The following is a 19,369-nucleotide window of genomic DNA, read 5'->3' on the forward strand; positions in this document are numbered from 1 at the left end:
TCAAGAGCTTCAAAATAGATCTCTCAGCGATCATTAGCGATTCGCAGCGTTACCACAATCAATATCAAAATACTAATTTGTTTGCTTTGTCCATAAATATTTAGTAGTTAATTAGTTATTATAAACACGTATCTGAGTAAGTATGTAATCGGCAGTCACTTTTGGTTCCACATGTCTGAATAGTCTAAGCTTGCAGACCTAAGCAATCATCAGTAGTGATAAGATTGAAAACAATCAAGTGGCGGATAAGCAAACAAACAACTAAGAAGAGCGCTGGAGTGGTGCTCAAAAACATACGTACTCACACATACACACGCGTACAAACAAAACAGAGAGCCAGCGCATAATCAACTTGAAGCGATTGTGACAATAAATGATAACCAAAGCAAGAGCTTGCGAACAGCAAATAAATAAACAAAAATCAAACACAATGTTGCTCTTTGCTGCCGCCTAAATAAATGTGAATATTTATCCCACGATCAGTTTGGAATAGTCAGCGCAGTCGCTAGCACTGGGCGTGGCATACCGATCGCTGAACATTTTCGTTCATTTTTATTTTGCGAAGTGAAATTGATTGTAATAAGTGTGAGTATACAAAATGCATTTCGGCATCTTGGGCAGTGGCGTTGTGGGTCTGACAACCGCTCTGGAATTGCAGCAGAATTATCCAAATGCGCAAATCACAATACTCGCCGATCGTTTCAACGAGGAGACCACCAGCCAAGTAGCGGCTGGCATCTTTAGGCCCGGCACAAGTTTTGCGGGACCAACCAGGGAGATTACACAGTAAATTATTGCAAAATGTTGTTGTTGTTGTGTGAAAATATATTTGCTATTTTTATTTATTTGTATTGTGGATTTATGCAGACAGTGGATTACAGATGCCTTTCATTACTGGGACGACATACGGCGCTCCAAGGAGGCACCGCTCGCAGGCGTTTGTCAGCTCTCAGGCTACATTTACTCGTCCACCTCGCCGAAGATCGTGCGGGTATGCTAAATTTGATTGTATAAGGTTTATAACTTTGGATGCATAAACTTTATTATCGTAATCGATTGCTCGCGTTTGATGTACTTACATATATATACATATATAATCGTTGCTATTAAGATTTTCTAAACATCATAAATTGATAGCAATATTTACTGTTACTGCGCTGATAACGCGCTCTTAACTTTCTACTTTTTATTATAAACATTTTGATAATTTCATTACTTTGTCATTAGAACCCCTTTATTGAGAATTTATTGCCGGTTTACCGACAAGCCACTGAGGAGGAATTGAAGCTGTGTCAGGGCGACTGGAAGTACGGTTCTTTCTTTACAACTTGCCTCACTGAATGTCGACTCTTCCTGCCATATGCAACAAAGAAGTAAGATTTGCAAATATTTTCTAACTGTTATATGTTTAAAACTTAGGAATACCTCGAGATCTGCGGTAAAAATAACGGGGTTTTCAAAAGAAGCGCTACAAAAGTTTTTTTCTGAAACCAATTTTCGACGGGTTTCAAGCATAAATTGAACGATACCGCTCCAATCTCATGTTCGATATTCGTACGAAGTTCATCAATCGTCGCGGGCTTGTTGGCATAGACCACAGACTTGACGTAGCCCCACAAGAAATAGTCTAACGGCGTCAAATTGCACGACTGAAGCGGCCAAATGACTGGACCCTTTCGTGAGATAACAGGTTTACCAAACTTGGTTTTCAATACATCTATTGAAAAACTCGTTATAAGATCTCATATGATCTACATAACAGAGTGGTTTATTGGTGATCACGATAAGCGACGCAAATCGGTTAGACCTACTAATCTAACCGAAATAATCAAGTTAACCTAACATTATTAATATCGTTTACTTCATCAGATTTATTGCGGCTGGTGGCCAAGTCACGCGTCAACATGTTAGCTCGTTTTCGGAGGTGTCGGAGCAAAACTTCGATGTGCTCTTCAATTGCACCGGCCTGGGCGCAAAAGAGCTGTGCAATGACGCTCAACTCGTACCGATGCGTGGTCAGGTGGTGAAGGTGCGCGCTCCATGGGTCAAGCTGGCTTTTTATGGTGACTATGACACTTACATTCTGCCAGGCTTCGAAGCGGTCACGCTCGGCGGTTGTCGTCAATACGACAGCTTCAATTTGAATGTCTGCAAATACGATACAATGGCGATCAAGGAGCGCTGCTATGGCATGCTGCCGAGCTTGAAGCGCGCCGAGGTGGTACGCGAGGCTGTTGGATTGCGGCCACATCGTGCTGTGGTGAGTTGCAGTTCTGCAGTTTTTATATTCAAAAATATGTTAAATGTTTTTGTTTGTCCGTATAGGTGCGCGTCGAAAGTGAGATCCTTCGTTTGGCCAACGGACGCACCCAGAAAGTGGTGCATAATTACGGTCATGGTGGCTATGGTGTTACGACCTCACCAGGCACAGCAAAGTATGCTGTGAAAATAGCGCGTGAACTTTTGGCGGGTAACAGTAAATTGTAACGGTTAACGGTGTGATAATTTCATACATATGTATATGTACATGTCTGGCAATAAATTTATCTATGTACATACATATATATGTGTCCGTATTATTCTATAAAACAACTTTTTTATATAAATAAATCAGTATAACCTAAAATATTTTTAAATTAAAAATCTCTTAATTTACAACAATGCGCCAACGTTCCTAAAAAATAATTGTTTTTTAATAGTAAAATTCTAGTCCCGTTTTTATATTTTGAGTATCTGTCAAAACAGCTGTTCTGCTCTCTGTGAATAGTAAAACCAAATTAACATACGGTGTCTCCCTTTTATTTACCGGTACCTTTTCCAAAACTACATTTGGTACTATCAGTACTAGAATTGTAACACACGAACATCGGCAACACTATTTCTAAATCTTTCTATTGTTATACTATCAACCGTCAGATGGCGCTGTGCACATTTGCAGTACCTGTCAGTTTAATGAATAAAGCCAATTATAAATTTTTTCAATTATTTCTAATTTTTTACAAATTATCATTATTTATTTCGAATATTTTACAGCTACATTGTTAAAAATTCAATAAATATAGCACCATCGTCGTCAGCTGAACAAACTCGAAAAGAATAAGGCAGATATAACTGAACTCAAACTTATTATCGATAAATTTCGCATTTTTATAATTTTATATCAGATGTCGAAAATATATGCTTTGCCATGATAATTTACCGTTTACCGTACCGTTTTACGGAGTTTTAGGTAGAATACCTGTTGGCATTTCATTACTCTCTCCCTACTTTTCTTAGGTCATATCAAGTCAAATAATAAGGAGTTTCCTTGTAATTTTCATAAACCACAATCGATCTTATATTTACTGGTATCTGCACATCTCTAGCATTGACAATCAGTAGAATAAAGCAAACTGTCAAATGGGAAATTTTTCGTGATTGTCAACAATTAAAATAGACTTAAGAAATTTTTATTACAAACTAACATAAAAGTACGAAAAAAATAATTTTAAAACACATTTGCAAATCAGTGAGATCAATCCATAGATTAGCGGTTAAAGAGCATAGGATTAGAACGTGAAGAAGATGTCATCAATGTCGCCATCTGAGGTAAGTTCTAAAAAGTGTGATTGTCAGAATATTTCTTTTTTTTGTTGTTTTGCGTTTTGTGTATGTGGACTTTAACGATTTCATATGAAAATCAATGGACAAAGCAAACAGCTGGCTGCTGGACAAAGGCTGCAAATGTCTATATAGTGAAGGTTAATACAAACAAATGAAAAAATAACGAATGGAGTGCTCCATTCAAAGAAGTAGGTGGCTGTACCCAAACCCGCCAAAGATATGGTTCATTAATTTAAAGAAACGTAGACATATTCTAGATACTGTTTAATCGGCCGCGTCACCACCCACTGCATTTCTGTGAAAAAATTGTTGTTTGTTGTTTGTGTAGCTCTTTGTTGATAAATGCTGAGCATTTTTGTTATCAACCGCAGGAAATTTTGGAATTAATGTAGTTTTGTTAGCTTGTATCGACAAGTCCTCTCCTTAGCTTTGACTGCTTTCTAAGCTAACATTTGTTGAAACGTATTCAATTCAGATTTACTAGCATACCCTATTAGTATGGATTGTTTTCCTATTTTGTGTAGTAAATGTTGGCTAAATTCGTCATGTGCTAAAATCTACTCTATACAGCGATTTTATTTTGCTTGTTTTTTAGATGCTGAATGATCCAGTAACGATGGTAAGCGTATTATTTAAAAGGTTATTTGCATTTTAAAACGCAATGCTGTCGAAATATTTATTAAATAAGTAAGATTGGTTGTATATATATATTTCTTCAAGTGCACTTGCATACTTCCCAAATGTGTTGGCATTATTTATTTATATTCGGAATGCCGGTGATAAGAAACGCGATAATAAATTGAAAGGGTGTTGTTTTTAGAGAAATTTTTATTCAAAATAAGAGTAGTATGGCATTTCAGAATATTCTGTTAAACTTTCATTGATTCGTAGCCTCAGGACATACACAAATATAATAATTATGTACAGTAGCTGCCCAAATAAATGAATTTAAACTTGTTTTAAGTTATAAACACATAAGGTGCTTGCTTGCTAGTCATCACGTCCTAATATTTCTAAAAGCTAATCGTTTCAGCATTTGTACGCCGCTGACCCTAGCGCTATTTAATGGCGTGTCTCGAGCTGATAATACTGCCATATTCCTGAAAAAATTAATTATTTTAAAATTATTCACACATGCCTATTAAGAAACATTTGTAGCTATTTATTGCTACATTTCGACCGAATTTATTTTACTGCTGTTTTGGTACAATTATAGTACACAAAACAAATTTGTTCATGCTAATACTTGCTGACACATTTAATACATTCTAAAAATAAATTAACACTTCCATTGATGGCGCTATGAGCATTTTGTGTTCATTCACATCTCAAGTGATCTGATCACGCACATATGTACATATGTACATTTACTCATACAATGTGTTTATTTTTTTTAAATTGATAATCATATATGATTTCGAATGTACAATGTTTTACGCATTCCCTCAGTTGCTAATTCAAACTTAAGTTTTGCTAATTGTAAATCTCTCGAATACTTAGTAACACAAAAGTTCAACGGAATATAATCAATAAATCACTGTAAACATTTGCATTCAACTGAAAAAAAAATATTAATTTTACAAAGTGAAAAAACCCGCTATTTTGTGGAACCGAAGCTGATAATCTTACACTAGGCTCACACATGACTGATTAAATTTTTCTTAATGTTTTTATTTTGCATTTTAATCAGTTATGCAATTGTCGCTGGTGGGCTTTAATCGTTTATAATATGCGTCTAATTGGAGCGAGATTAAATAGAGGTGACATACAAAATATAAAACTAAATATTACTGATTTAATGTTTATGATGTTCATATTTATTTATAAAAAAATAATAATAATAAAATAATTAATTAATGTCTCATAAAATAAGTCAATTAGTCAAAAGAAAAATAAATAAAATAATTTTTATTCTCAGCGTTTGAGATATCGATTCATACAAACTGATCGGTCAAAATCAAATTCATGTGTGAAACACTTTTTTATTTGACGAGATATCTTTCCGAAATTTAGAATGAATTATTGTCCAAGTCAGCTGTAGAACCTCTGAAGAAATTGTTCAGTTTGGACTACTTTAGCAAATAGCTGCCATACAAACCGACCAATCGATTTCAATGCCTTGTATGGAACACCTTTTTATTTGAGAAGATATCTTCACGAAATTTGGTGTATATTGTTGTCCATAGTTACCGTATAAATCCTGAAGAAATTGTTCAGATCGGACCACTATAGCATATAGCTACCATGTAAACTAAACGATCAAAATCAAGTTCTTGTATGGGAAAACTTTTTTATTTTACAGATATTTTCGGGAAATTTTGCATAGATTTTGGTCCAAGAAGGCAGCGATATAATCTCCGTATAAATTGTTGAGATCAGACCTTAATAACATAGACCTGTCATATAAATCGGCTGATAAAAATTTTATGCTATCAGAAATGCAGCTGTGAAGGGTATTAAGTTCCGTTGTAGCCGAAATTAACGGTTTGCATTTTTAGTTTATTTATAATATAAATTGTTTCTCTTGTTTCTCAAAAAATTCACAAAAAGTCGCGTTTTTTTGGTTTGCAAGTGAATATTACCTCTTAAAGGAAAATTTGCTAACATTTATTTTATGTTTTCGTGTATATATAAAAATTTAGGTTTAAATATACTTAAAAAAGCTAATTTAGCTGTTTATGCAACATTTCTGGGGCAAGTAAATAGCCTACATGGCTGATAGCGTGCTGCATGCGATTTTTGTGTTGCACTTCACATCACAGCTGTGAACACTTTCACAGTCTTTTACTATACGGCGCCACAGCACATACAATGTATGTCCGAAATGTGTTGCATAAACATCTTGCTCCTGCATGTAAGTGGGGAACACGTGACTGTCATTAAATGTCTACCAGGTAGCAAGTTTGCGCAATATTTTTGCACTAAGTCACACGCGGAAATGTTGACAGTTGACAAGCTGTGGTGGTTGTGTGTGTTGCTGTGGCACAAGTCGACCAGCGTTGATTTTAAATCCATTAGATGCACCTTGATTTGCATAATTGAAGATTATTCGTCAATTGTTGTTGATTTTTGTTGTTGTTGCTAGAAATTATTTGTTTGTGACTCAAAATGTAGTACACACCTGCATACATATGCATAGAAACGATTTGTGCAAGTAAAATTTCAACATGAATTATTCGCAATTTTTCATTTAATGGCGTAAAAGTATTGCCACTTAATAAAAACTTATAACCACACAAATAAAATAGAATTAAGCTTTCACCGCAACTCCTCCCCCATATAACCACATATGCAAAAAACCACTCAAAGCCCTACCACTGTTCCGCAGTCAATCACGTATACGCCATGCTGTACCACAAGCAAAAGCCAAATATCACTCACTGCCTTGTTGTTGTCAGCATAAAGCAATTAATTATTTATTGCCATGAACCACTGATCGCCATGCCAATTTTTTGCCTTTTCTTCACAACTCACACAGATGACTCAGCCCTGTTTGGGTTGTGTTGTTGTTGGCAGCGCCCACTCAACGAAGTTTGTTTTATGCTGAAACTTGTTTGCAGTTTTTTGCGCACTTTTATTTCTCATATTTGGCATATACAAGCGCACGCATGAGCGGCTAATCAAGTGTCCGTCTGGTCAGCATGTTGTCCAGCTGTTCTCGCAACCAGTTTGCTAGCCGGTTTCAAAACTAGTGGACAGTTGATTTGATTTTATCTCGCGCGCTGTAATTAAACAGTGTAACGAATGTGCTGTTTGTAGGTGTGGTGGAGTTCGCTTTTTGAAATAAGTTTCCAAATTTTTCCAATCAGTGTGGATATTTAATTAAATGATTAATTTTTTCAGACAACTTCGTTTATTATGCAAAGAATACCATAATGATCTCTTAGTTTTTGAGATATCGTTCTGAAATTTTGTGCATACTCTTTTTTCCTCCAAAATTGTCTCATTTGTCAGAATCGCCGATATCGCACCACTATAAGATATAGCTGCCATACAAACTGATCTATCAAACTGAAGTCCTTGCATGGAAAACTTTTTTACTGGACGAGATATCTTCACGAAGTACGGCACATATTATTTTCCAGGACAACTCTACAATCTCCGAATATATTGTTCGGATCGGTCGACTATAGCAAATAGCTGCCATACAAACTAACGTATCAAACTCAAGTCCCTGTATGGGAAACTTTTTTATTTGGCGAGATTTCTTCACGAAATTCTGCATATATTATTTTGCAAGGCCACACAACAATCTCCGAACAAATTTTTCAGATCGGACAACTATAGCATATAGCTGCCATACAAACTGACCAATCGTTTTCAGATCCTTGTATGGAACACTTTTTTATTTGAAGAGATATCTTCACGAAATTTGGCACAGATTATTATCCATGGCATTCGCATAAATTCTGAAGAAATTGTTCAAATCGGCTCACTATAGCATATAGCTGCCATACAAACTCATCGGTTAAAATCAAAATAAAAGTCTTTTTATACCCTTTTATGCTATAAAAAATGCAGCTGTGAAGTGTATATAGGCTCGATGCAGTCGAAGTTAACGTTTATTCTCTTCATTCTTATTTAATTATGGATTTATTTATCCCATTGCCATTTTGCCTCACTGCAACTTACCGCCATGCCGCTTGCTTTCTTTTGTTTTGCCTCTTATTCGCCACTGCCGGTTGTTTGTATCTTGCTTGTTTCTCCTTAATTATTTTTCTATTTTTGTTGTAAATATGGTTGTAGCTAAATGTGCGCGTTGTTGTGGCAAGCTGAGGCGGCTGGTGTTTCTACACGATTGGCATCAGTTGTGGTTGGCACGCGAATTCGCCAAGTTTACGAAATAAACTTTGCTCTATATATAAAACGAAACGATAAAAAGTCTCTAATAACAGAAATATTTTGCAAATATTTTCAATATATTCACTAATCTCAACATTTAACATTAAACAAAATTCGTGCGTTAAAATGTGTTCCAAGTGTGCGGCAAATTGTTGGTGTTGAAATGTTTATGTTATTTTTGTGAAAATTTGAAAATTTATTGCTTGTTACTAGGGAAATTAAAAGCAGTGTTGTGTATATAAAATATACGAAGGTAAAAATAGTGTATTGAAAATAAAAAAAAAATTATTAAAAAAATATATTACAACAAATGTAAATAAAAATTGTAAAAAATCATAATTATTTAAATGCTATTTAAGTCGCAAACACTGTTAACAGTTTGACCGAAAACAAAATAAAAACCAAACTATTTCAAAGACTTATAAATACAACAAAAACGAATATGGTTTTTCATGCTTAAATTAAAAAAAATTTTATTGATATTTTAAATTCGTCGTAATTTTTTTTATTATAAACATCTGTCTTGTTGCAGAAATATGGCAATTTGCATAAATTAATATTTATTTGTTTGAGCTTAAACACGTGTGAATCATTTCTAAGCACATTTAGATACAGGAAATACCTCAAAACCGCAGATGTTTAGTATTATTATTAGGGTTGCAAATAATGCATACAAAATAATTGAATTAACAATTAAATTCAATTTTTTATTTATTTTTTTTATAATCCTGAAAATCTTAATTAAGAATAATTTTGAAATTTTTAATTCCAAAAACACATTTTATAGTCCGATTTTTGAATTAAAAATTAAATTTTCAATATACTATATGTATGTAGTTCCGAATTCCGACCAATTTAAAACAATTTTTAACGTCAAAATTGAAAAAAAAAATGATTTCAAAATTAGATTTATAATTTTTAAATACATTTTTGCAAATAAAAATAAAATTTGTGGCTTTTGGAAAATAAATGTTCACTTTTTAAACATAAAATTTACAATTTTTAAAAATTAAATTTTAAATTTTTTAAAAATTTTCAACATTTAATCCCAATATTGAAAACACCAACTTCCAATTTTGGAATAAAAATTCAAAATCTATTTTGTATTCCAAAATTTTTTAATTAAATTAAAAATTAACTCCTATTTTGCAACTAAATTTTGAATTTTTAATTCTAGTTTTGCAATTAAAAACTAAATTTTGAATTTTTAATCACAACATTCAAAATATAATTTTTCATCCCAAAATTCATAAAAAAAAATTTAGATTTCGGTTATTGGAAATTTAATTTTCAAAATTTTTAAAAATAAAATTTAAAATTTTTCATTTTTTTAAATAAAACTTTGAATTTTTAAAATTTTATAATTTTTTAATATTAAAAAATAAAGTGTTCAACTTTTTAATTTTTAAAAATAAAATTTCCAGTTTTAAAAACAAAATTTTCAGTTTTAAAAATAAAATTTTAAATTTTTCATCTCAATATTGAAAATACCAAATTCCAATTTTGGGATCAAAAATTTAAATATTAATTTTTGTTTAAAAATTTTTTTTATTAAAAAGTTTGCAACCCTCTGCAGAGCATTTTTAGAAACCTTTCAGTACTTTTTTTCTTTTCAATCGATAATAATAAAAATTTAATAACTAAAATCTCAGATTTATGAACAAAAACAAAAAAATAAATTAAATTCTTTCAACTTTTTTTTGAATTTTTCAACTTTTATCCTTAACATTTTGTTTTTGAGGCTATAAAACATATCTGGATGCATAAAATGCATACAAATTATATTCAAACCCCGTAACTGCAACGCAATGCGCTCGAGAACGCGGAAATCTATTTTTATTTTTTTCTACTTTATTTTCATTAAATATTTACTAATTCGTTATTACTTAACAGGGAAATAGCCGAATTTTGTTTGCATGTGTGCCAAATTTTATGCGAATTTCGCGCAATAAATAATTTGAATGTACGCTTCGGTGGCAACGTGATTGTTTTGTTTTGGTGACTTTTGCTTGACGCATTCGAGATTTTGTAATCTTTTATTTGCATTGAATCATAACTATTTCATGTCGCAAATATACATACATACGCAAATATAGATGCTTATATGCCTTAATAATTAATTTTTGTTTAAAATCACGAGCTTGAGAAGAAGAAGAAAAAATAATGAAAAAATCCGCGATAAGAAACGGGCATTCCAGATTATAATAAATTCATACAGATCTACAAGTAAGTCCAAAAAACTGTCTGCTCTATTTGTGTGCACCCACGCTTCGGATGATTAGACTTTCACCTAGACTATCGCGATCACTTCACTTTCATTTGTGGCTGCTAGACATGTTAAATGCTAATTATGTTATGAGACACGGGTCTGTGCTAAGGCATCACATGTTTGAAAGAAAAAAAATGAATAACAAAAATAGAGAAAATGGGAAAAAGCAATAAAAAATACAAAAAAAAATATAAAAAATACAACAAAAAATTAAAAAAAAATACAACAAAAAAATTAAAAAAAATACAACAAAAAAATTAAAATAAAAAATACAACAAAAAAATTAATATAAAAACTACAACAAAAAAAATAAAAAAAAACAACAACAATTTAAAAAAATTCAACAAAAAGTGCAAAAAATAGAACATTATCTGGTAACATGCCAACATCTGTGGCTCGTCTGTTTCCAACTCAACTTTTCACCTGTTACTCATCGGCGTTTGGTGGCTGCGGCAAGCGTTTGCCGGTTGCTACACGCTTAACTTCATGAGATTTTCAAAATATAAATCTATTTCCCATCACTGCGAATATGCGCGCCATAATTAGCCGGTCGAGCATTGCTTATGCTGGTTAATAAACGCACATACACATATGTACATACATGCATACAAGCAAAAAAGTAAGTGTGGCTGCGCATTTGCTTGGCCACGCGCCAAAACAATTACTAAAACGCAGAGAAACAATAAAAAGTGCTTTTGCAAAAAATAATTCAAAGCACATAACGATTACTTTACACCAGTGTTGTCCAACGTGACTGTGTGCACGTTATGCTTGTGTTGGTTATTCTAGCGTCAACTGAGCGCTAAATTCTGCTTTTCTTGCCTACGAAGTTGAATACAGTTGCACGATCGTGCTTTCACAGACACTTGTCGCGACATGTTGGTGTGAGGTGTCTGGCACTGTCCGTGCGCTATTGTGCGCATAGGCCGTGGACAACGCTGCTTTACACACATACATACATGCATATATGTATGTATGTTTACAGATATTGATAGTTTCATATGGTCATGCAAATAAATGTGCCATAAACACGCTCTTCTATGCTGCACCACACGCATTTATGGTCAATTTATGTATAAACATGATCATTCGCTCGAAACCCCAGAAACCGCCAAGATATGAGTATTTTGTGGCGTTTTTTGTTGATTAAAAGCTTTCAAATTTGCTTGCAGAACATATCACACATACATACCAGCATATAAGAACACTTGTGTATCTTATTTTGAGAAAAAAAAGTATAATAATTGAAAAAAATAATTAGAAGTTCGGTATAAATATTTATAAACATACAATATTTGTATGTATGTAAATATGTATGAATTTTCGTTTTCTCAGCGGTTTGTCTCATAATCTTGTTATCGCTGCTTGTTCTGCGTGCTTAAAATAGCAAGCAAACAGTTAGGTGTGTTAAGAATTCATATAATTTCCATATTTGGGCAAAAAATAGTATAGTTTGCAACAATTTTGTTAAACGGCAAATAATATTATTTGCGTTGCACATATGTAAGTATGTACGTATTGTATACATTTGTATGCGAACAAAAGTGCTAAAATATTTTTTATTTTTTTTTAAATATTTTAATTTTAGAGATTCAATTATTATTTAAGTACATTTTTTGTTATAAAAATTATTAAAAAAAAAAAATATTTAAAAAAAATATTTTCTTAAAATTTTGTAAAAAAAAAAGGATTTTATTTGTTTAACTGTTTTATTTTATTTTATTTTGGAAAAAATGTTTTTTATAAATTTATATACGAACAAAAATTTTAAAATATTTTTAATGAAAATATTTACGGTTTGGAAATAATATTATTATTTCAGTACATTTTGAGTAACAATTATTAAAAAAAAAATATTTTGTGAGTAAATATTATTTCGAAAACATTTTAATTTAAATTTCTACTAAATTATAGGTATTTGATTTTTATTTTGTACTAAAATATATATGTATGTTGAAATGCTTCTACAATAATGAAATTTAAAAAAAAAAGTTTTTTTTTCTAAAATATTTTTTTCTTTGTTTTTCTTTTAAATTACTTTTTTGAAAATTGAATTTTTTTCAAAACAATAACTTTTCTGCTAAAAAAAGTTTTTGAAAATTTTTTGAAAAAATTCGAAAGACACCATTATTTGTATTTTTTTTTTTAATTTCTCCTTTAAGTATATTTTTTTTAATTTCTATTAGAATTATGTATTTTTTTTTAAATTGCTACTAAAATATATATTTTTTTACGCAATTATTGTATTTTTTTAATTTGTTTATCTACAGAAGTAAAATTTCTCCAAATAAATGTTTTTAATATTTTTGTAGTTAAAAGTTTTTTCAACAAATTTGAGCAAATTTTTAAAAGAAAGAATTTAATTTTGTAATTTTTTTTATAATTTTTATTAAAAAAAGTTTTATGAACTAAATTTTTTTTTAATTATATTTTTTACCAAATTGAATTTTTTCCTCAAAACATATTTTTCTATAAATAAGCAGTTTTTACAATTTTAGCAAATTTTTAGTCGAAAAATACTCAAAAAAAAATATTTATTACCGGTAAAACATATATTTTTTTAAATTTCTACTAAAGTATATATTTTTTTTTATGAAATACAATTTTTTTGGATTTTTTTATAAAAGCAAAATTTTTATAGTTAAAATTTTTTTTCCTGATTTTAATTTTTCATATTTTTTTTTTAATTTCTACGAAAATATATATTTTGTTTTATCAAATCAATAAAAAAAAATTTTCTAAATAATAAGTTTTTAATTTTTTAAAAGAATTCAAAAAGATATTTTTGTAAATTTTTATTTATTTTTATTTTATTTTTTTTATTTATTTTATTTTTTTTATTTTTTTTATTTATTTTATTTTTTTTATATTTTTTTTACTAAATTCTTTTTATTTCTCAAAACACATTTTTCTACTAATTTGTAATATTTTTTATTACAACTAAAAAATATATTTTTTTAATTTCTGTTAAGAAAATATATATGTACATATATTTTGACTAATATTTATATTTTTTGAAATTTTTTTTTGGATATTTTGGATATACAAAAGTAAAATTTCTCCAAAATAGTCTTTATTATTTTTATAGTTAATTTTTTTTACAAATTTTGCAAATTTTTAAAAGAAAATATTCAAGAGCAGCAGATTGAATAGTATAATCCATTCTTAGTATGTACATACATATGTATGTATGAACCGATGATTTCAAAAACTGCAAATTCCAACTCATAAATATTTTATTAATTTTTAGCATTTTTTCTACCAATTCAATCCAGTTTTTAACCAGTCTTTGCACGTCCAAAATGATTTTCGGTTCCCACCAAAGCACTTTTCATCAACAATAGCTAATTCCAAAGTACAAACAGAGCTTACGCTACAAGAATAAGCAAATGCGTGTGTTATTCGGTATCTTATCGTTGAGGAAAACGTAAATAAATAAGTCGTAAAGCGCTAAGAACCAGCGCGAGACTATTCATGCTCATTAAGATGGGCACAAGATATTGTTTGTTTTGAAAAAGAATAGCAAAAGTGGCCTACTGTTCCATTTTTTGCAATAAAACAGGTGGAGCAAGAATGCTAATGGCGGAATTATGAGAACACTGAGTAAAATTAAAAAAAAAAAATCGAGTTTTTTGCAAGTAGATAACTGCGTGCTGAAAAAAGGGAGTATAATGCTTGAATTAAGTATACCTTGTATGTATGTATATATTTTTTTATTACATTTTCGAGAAGAAAGAGATGTGTACAACATATCCTCCTATAAAAGTTTTTCGATCAACAAATTTTTTAACTAAAAAAATTTTTTTTAAATTTTCGAAAATAATTTTCTTTAAGTTATAAATCAATTTTCATACCCAGAATGCATATTAAGTTTGCCACGAAGCTTGTAAGGCCTAGAAAGGAACTATATATTATATATAAATGAGCTGAGTTGATTTATATATGTCCGTCCGTCTTTATATACACAAAATAGTCCCTTAAAATATCGATCTGGGATCTTTTTCTAACCAAGAAGTTGCCTATTTGTAGGAACCGCCGATATCGGACCAGTATAGCATATAGCTCTCATACCAACTCTCCGTTAAAAATCAAGTTCAAATACATTTTTCTACCTTCTGTACTATAAAAATACACACCTGTGACTTTTTTCTTCTTTTTATCTAATAAACTGTAATTTTGTCGCTCTTCATATTTACCGTTATGCTGTCATTTACTATATTACACTGCATTTAGCAAAAGGTTGTATGGCCAACTTTCTCCGCCAAACCACTTTGCGATGCTCCAAAAGACAACTAGCGCAATTGACACAATTTGCCGCACAATTAGAGCAAAACGTGTTGCAATTTTAGAATTTTTTTCTTTTTAATTAACTCACTTTCGACCCACTTCATTTAATTTCGCAATTATTTTTCAAATTTCCAGGCGATCATTTGAACTAACCAACTTTATTCTAACCAGGCACATACATACATACATATGTGTATCTGTGCATACATGCCGCAAAGTTCAGTTATTTATCGCCATTAAAAGCTGTTAAGTAATTTGTGTAAACTGCGCGTTGCTGGCTGAAAATGTTGAAACATTTTTGTAAACAAAATAAACGAGCACAGGTGAAAATGACCCGTTTCATATGCATAATAATAATGAAATAAATAATGAAACAAAAACAACAACAGCTAACAATATTTACACTACACACACACACAACTGCTTGTTAACTGAGTCTGCACAAAAAGACGCAGAAACAACAACACGCGCCCAACCAATTTGTCTAGCTTTGGGTGAACGACTTTGATCCACCGCCCTCCCCTCGCCACCGACTTTTGCTCTTTTCGGCAGCAACTTTGCTTCTTCTTATGCCTGCTGTCTTGCCAAGCTTAAGCTAATGGATTTGAAACGCTGTTGGCAAAGCGAAAAGCGTGCGCGCACGTGTACGTGAGCCACAGCCACAGCTTTTTGGTATTTCCAGTTGAATTGCGTCTTAACATAATGTGAACACAATTAATAAACGCGAAATTCTTTGGGCAAACTCAAGTTTCAATTAGTAGTCGTTTGAAGTGTTGATCGCTGAAATGGTACAATACTTAAGCTTCATGAGTGTTTATTCATTTATTCATGCCGATTGTGAGCAATTGTGATGAGAAGAAATCAACTCGATTGTTTATTTATTATAACGGGGGTGTCAATAGGAGCGTATCGAATGTTAAATGCTAACTTCGGTGGGAATGATGCTATAATATCCTTCACTAATGCATTTCTTATGGCAAAAAAGTGGATAAAAAGTATTATATCTTGCTTTCGATCGATCAGCTTGTATGGCAGATATGTACTATACATATATGCTTTAGTGGTCCAATATCAGCGGTTCCGGCGAAAGAAAAAAGAGTAGATCCTTAGGGATAAAAGGACGTATGTAAGTGTATACCTCGTCAGCTCGTCGAGCTGTGCAGTTACATATACATACATATATAGATATATTGGGTAGTCGAAAAAGTCTTTTCGTATTTCTAATTAAACTTCAACTTATTTTTTTAATATTTATAATGAACTTTAATGAACCAAATATGCACCATTTTGGTCGACCAGTTTTTGTTATTTTTCCGCTAGAGACATTATTCCATCAGTGTAAAATTTTCTGGTTTCTCGGCGAAAAACTGCGACAAGTAATTTTCACAGGCTTCTCTTGAAGCCAAGTTTACTCTATTAAGGGAGTTCTGCATTGATCGAAACAAATGGTAGTCCGTTGGTGCAAGGTCAGGGCTATATGGTGGATGCAACAAAACATCCCAGCCAAGCTCTCCCAGTTTTTGCCGAGTATTCAAAGATGTGTGTGGTCTAGCGTTGTCCTGATGGAAGACGAAGTCTTTTCTGTTGATCAGTTCTGGCCGTTTTTTTCGATTGCTTACTTCATTTTCATCAGTTGTTGATAGTAAAATGTAGAATCAATCGCTCAACCAGGTTGGAGCAGCTCATAGTGGATGGTTCCTTTCTAAACTCACCAAACACTCATTATAACATATCAACTGTCTTTGCGACCATTTGTTGAGTTCACAACGCTTGGACCATGATCTTTTTCGCACATTATTGTCGTATTCGATCCACTTTTCGTCTCCTGTTACCATTCGCTTCAGAAATGGTTCGATTTCATTTCGTTTCAGCGAAGAACTGCAGATGTCAATTCGGTGCAATAAATTTTTCACAGACAATTCATGTGGTATCCAAACATCGAGCTTCTTTTTGTAGCCAGCCTTTTTTAAATGGTTCAAAACTGTTTGGTGAACAATGTTAAGTTCTTTAACGATGTTATGGCCACTTATGTGACGGTCCTAATCAATCTTTTCCATAATTTCATCGACTTTTTCGACGATAGGTCGACCAGAGCGAGATGCATCTTTCACATCGAAATTTCCAGAACGGAAGCGAGCATCGCCTCTGTAAACTTCACAAATTTCTTTGGTGGCTTGCGTGGCATTCTTCCCCGTTTTTGACAAAAAATTTCCAAATATAGCGAAATTCTTCTTTATTTTCACTCATTTTTGAACAGCTGAAACTTTTTTCAACTTCCTCGAATTTTATCATTTTTTTGGTTTTTGAAGCTTAAAATCTCAGCTTTCCAACACTATACGGTATGACACAATGTGATCGGTAGCACTGGCGATATATGACTGCAACGACATCTGTTGACAAAATACGAAAAGACTTTTTCGACTACCCAATATTCCCGACCATTCCAAAATTGACTACCCTGTATATTAGTATTTTATGTATTCAGGCTTTATTGTGTTTTTTTGTTTTTTTTTCTTCTTTTTTTCTTTTATAAACTCTTCATGCTCGTGTCGCTCTTAGATCAAAGCTGTCAAATTAGAAATTTCGTAACGAAAATTGCTTCTAACACCTTCTGGGGAATAATTAAATTTAAATAGCAGTTCTTCTATAATTATTGTAATTATGTTAACGAGCACAAGGGTTAAGCCGACTGAGCTTATGGACAGCTGAATTGGCCGTTGTACGATAAATCGTTAGCAGAATGCCATGAGGCCAAATACATAGTTATCAGCGATTCTAACAAAAACCGAGAGCATTTTAGAATATTTCAGAATAATATTATTTTATCATACAACATATTTGCACCCACATTCGTTTATTATATAATAATATGAGGGCATTGTGAGCTCTGCCTGGTACTTTACCAACAAAAAATCCCATAAAATGAAACACATTTCGCTCGCTAACGCAGTCTAGGCGTTGTTCAATAGCTTGGAACCAACTTTTTTTTTATAGTTTCTCACATGGTATTGTGTTGGCAGATTCTCTGTTAACGCGCCCTCTTCCTTATATACAGCAAATAAACTGATGTTGCCAGATCTGATGTATTTTTTTTTAGCTATTTAGCTGAAAAAGTGTCCACAAAGCGTTTTGTTTTTGTTTATTTACATTAAGCAGTCTTTAATTGTTTCACCGAAATTCCATAAAAGTCATTCCACTTAATTTTGGTGATAAATCATTTCCATATCTGCATTCAGCATTATTTGTTTAGTCTCACTGCGGCCGGTCTTATGTCATCGCATGGGAATACTTCCTAGTATTTGCATGAATGCGTGATTAATGAAGCGCGCTTTCGTTAGATTCGTTTGAAGTAATTAAAAATTAATGTAACTCTCATGTAATTTTATGGATGTAAAACAACAACAACAACGCTAACAATGATTCATACTAAATTCCCGCCAGCAAGTACTCACAGCATCAAAGCTAATCACTTGCTTTTGCTTAAATGGCAACTCACCAACAACAAATGTGACATGACAGATTTTCTCTCTTGTCACGCTATCCAAACCAAATGTCAGGTTGTCGGGGAAAAATCCTAAGAAATCAGCGTATGATTTGAGACAACTGCCAAGCAAAAGCTTACTCGCCGCGCTGACTTCGCTTACACACATACATAAAAACAAATATGGTTTTGTCTGTTTGTATGTGGGAGAGCCTAAACTGCACACTGCAAATCTCTGATAAACCCCTGAAAATTGCAGCAGTGGCATGTCTCTCCGGTAGTGCAGTGCTAAAGATTAAAGCGAATGGTTCGCGAACTCGTCAACGCCAGCAAAGGCAAAATGTGCATACATATGTATATTCTATATACAAAATCATAAGTGACTTGAAAAAAGTGAATAATAAACGCAAATCTAATAATATGCAATGCAAACATAATCGCTTAGCGCGAAAAGAATAATTTTTGCAAACTTTGTAAGTTCAACGTGAAAAAAGTTGCTCACACTCGCTCATAATGCGCGATTAAACGCTTAGACTCTGACCGGTTTCGCCGGCTATTAACACTTGCTTATCCACACACATATACACATTCATACAAACTTTCGTCTATTTGTATGCACTATGTGTGTGCGTGTGTATTTGTTTGGCGGCGATTTGTTTTCTACGCCGCGTGCATGCGCGTTTCACGTGCCTTTTAGCGCTTTGGTTAGCAGCTCGCCCGTCGACTGCAAGTTTCGCTGCGATTTCGCTTTGTGCTCTCCCCTTTTTTTTCTGATTTTGCTATTGCAATCTGCTATTTTCTAATATTGCACGCGTCAACTACACGCCACTGCTGCCATTGCAATCGCATTTTGTTGTGGCGAATAGACGTAAAGTAGAAAAGTGAAT

General features: G+C 32.3%; 2 protein-coding genes across 6 annotated transcripts in view; both read left to right on the plus strand.

The window, feature by feature from the left end:
* Positions 1 to 486: 486 nt before the first annotated feature.
* On the plus strand, positions 487 to 2,564 carry LOC105229660 (D-aspartate oxidase). Its single transcript, XM_049452069.1, has 5 exons — positions 487 to 786; positions 868 to 991; positions 1,228 to 1,373; positions 1,870 to 2,260; positions 2,326 to 2,564. Exons 1-5 carry the CDS (start codon positions 599 to 601, stop codon positions 2,485 to 2,487), a joined length of 1,011 nt encoding a protein of 336 aa, XP_049308026.1. The 5' UTR covers positions 487 to 598; the 3' UTR covers positions 2,488 to 2,564.
* Positions 2,565 to 3,383: 819 nt separating this feature from the next.
* The window catches only part of LOC105229661 (ubiquitin-conjugating enzyme E2 W), a 42,784-nt gene continuing 26,798 nt past the window's right edge, over positions 3,384 to 19,369 (plus strand). Inside the window, exons 1-2 of one of the 5 annotated variants that reach the window (XM_011210079.4) lie at positions 3,384 to 3,588; positions 4,199 to 4,222. In XM_011210079.4, coding sequence (XP_011208381.1) covers positions 3,565 to 3,588; positions 4,199 to 4,222 — 48 coding nt within the window. In that variant the 5' untranslated portion in view covers positions 3,384 to 3,564. Of the gene's footprint in view, positions 3,589 to 4,198; positions 4,223 to 8,407; positions 8,699 to 18,753; positions 18,956 to 19,369 lie in introns of those variants that run through there. The other 4 variants (XM_011210080.4, XM_011210077.4, XM_029551750.2 and 1 more) reach the window with 4 other exon arrangements.

The sequence above is a fragment of the Bactrocera dorsalis genome, chromosome 3, assembly GCF_023373825.1.
Source record: "Bactrocera dorsalis isolate Fly_Bdor chromosome 3, ASM2337382v1, whole genome shotgun sequence".
In the NCBI taxonomy this organism is placed as follows: Eukaryota; Metazoa; Arthropoda; class Insecta; order Diptera; family Tephritidae; genus Bactrocera; species Bactrocera dorsalis.

What these genes read in the sequence shown, in the direction of transcription:
- LOC105229660 (XM_049452069.1), top strand. Translation starts at nt 599, where the DNA reads ATGCATTTCGGCATCTTGGGCAGTGGCGTTGTGGGTCTGACAACCGCT. An exon ending in CCAACCAGGGAGATTACACA is followed by an intron (nt 787 to 867) that starts GTAAATTATTGC and finishes GGATTTATGCAG; the next exon opens with ACAGTGGATTACAGATGCCT. An exon ending in TGCGGCCACATCGTGCTGTG is followed by an intron (nt 2,261 to 2,325) that starts GTGAGTTGCAGT and finishes TTGTCCGTATAG; the next exon opens with GTGCGCGTCGAAAGTGAGAT.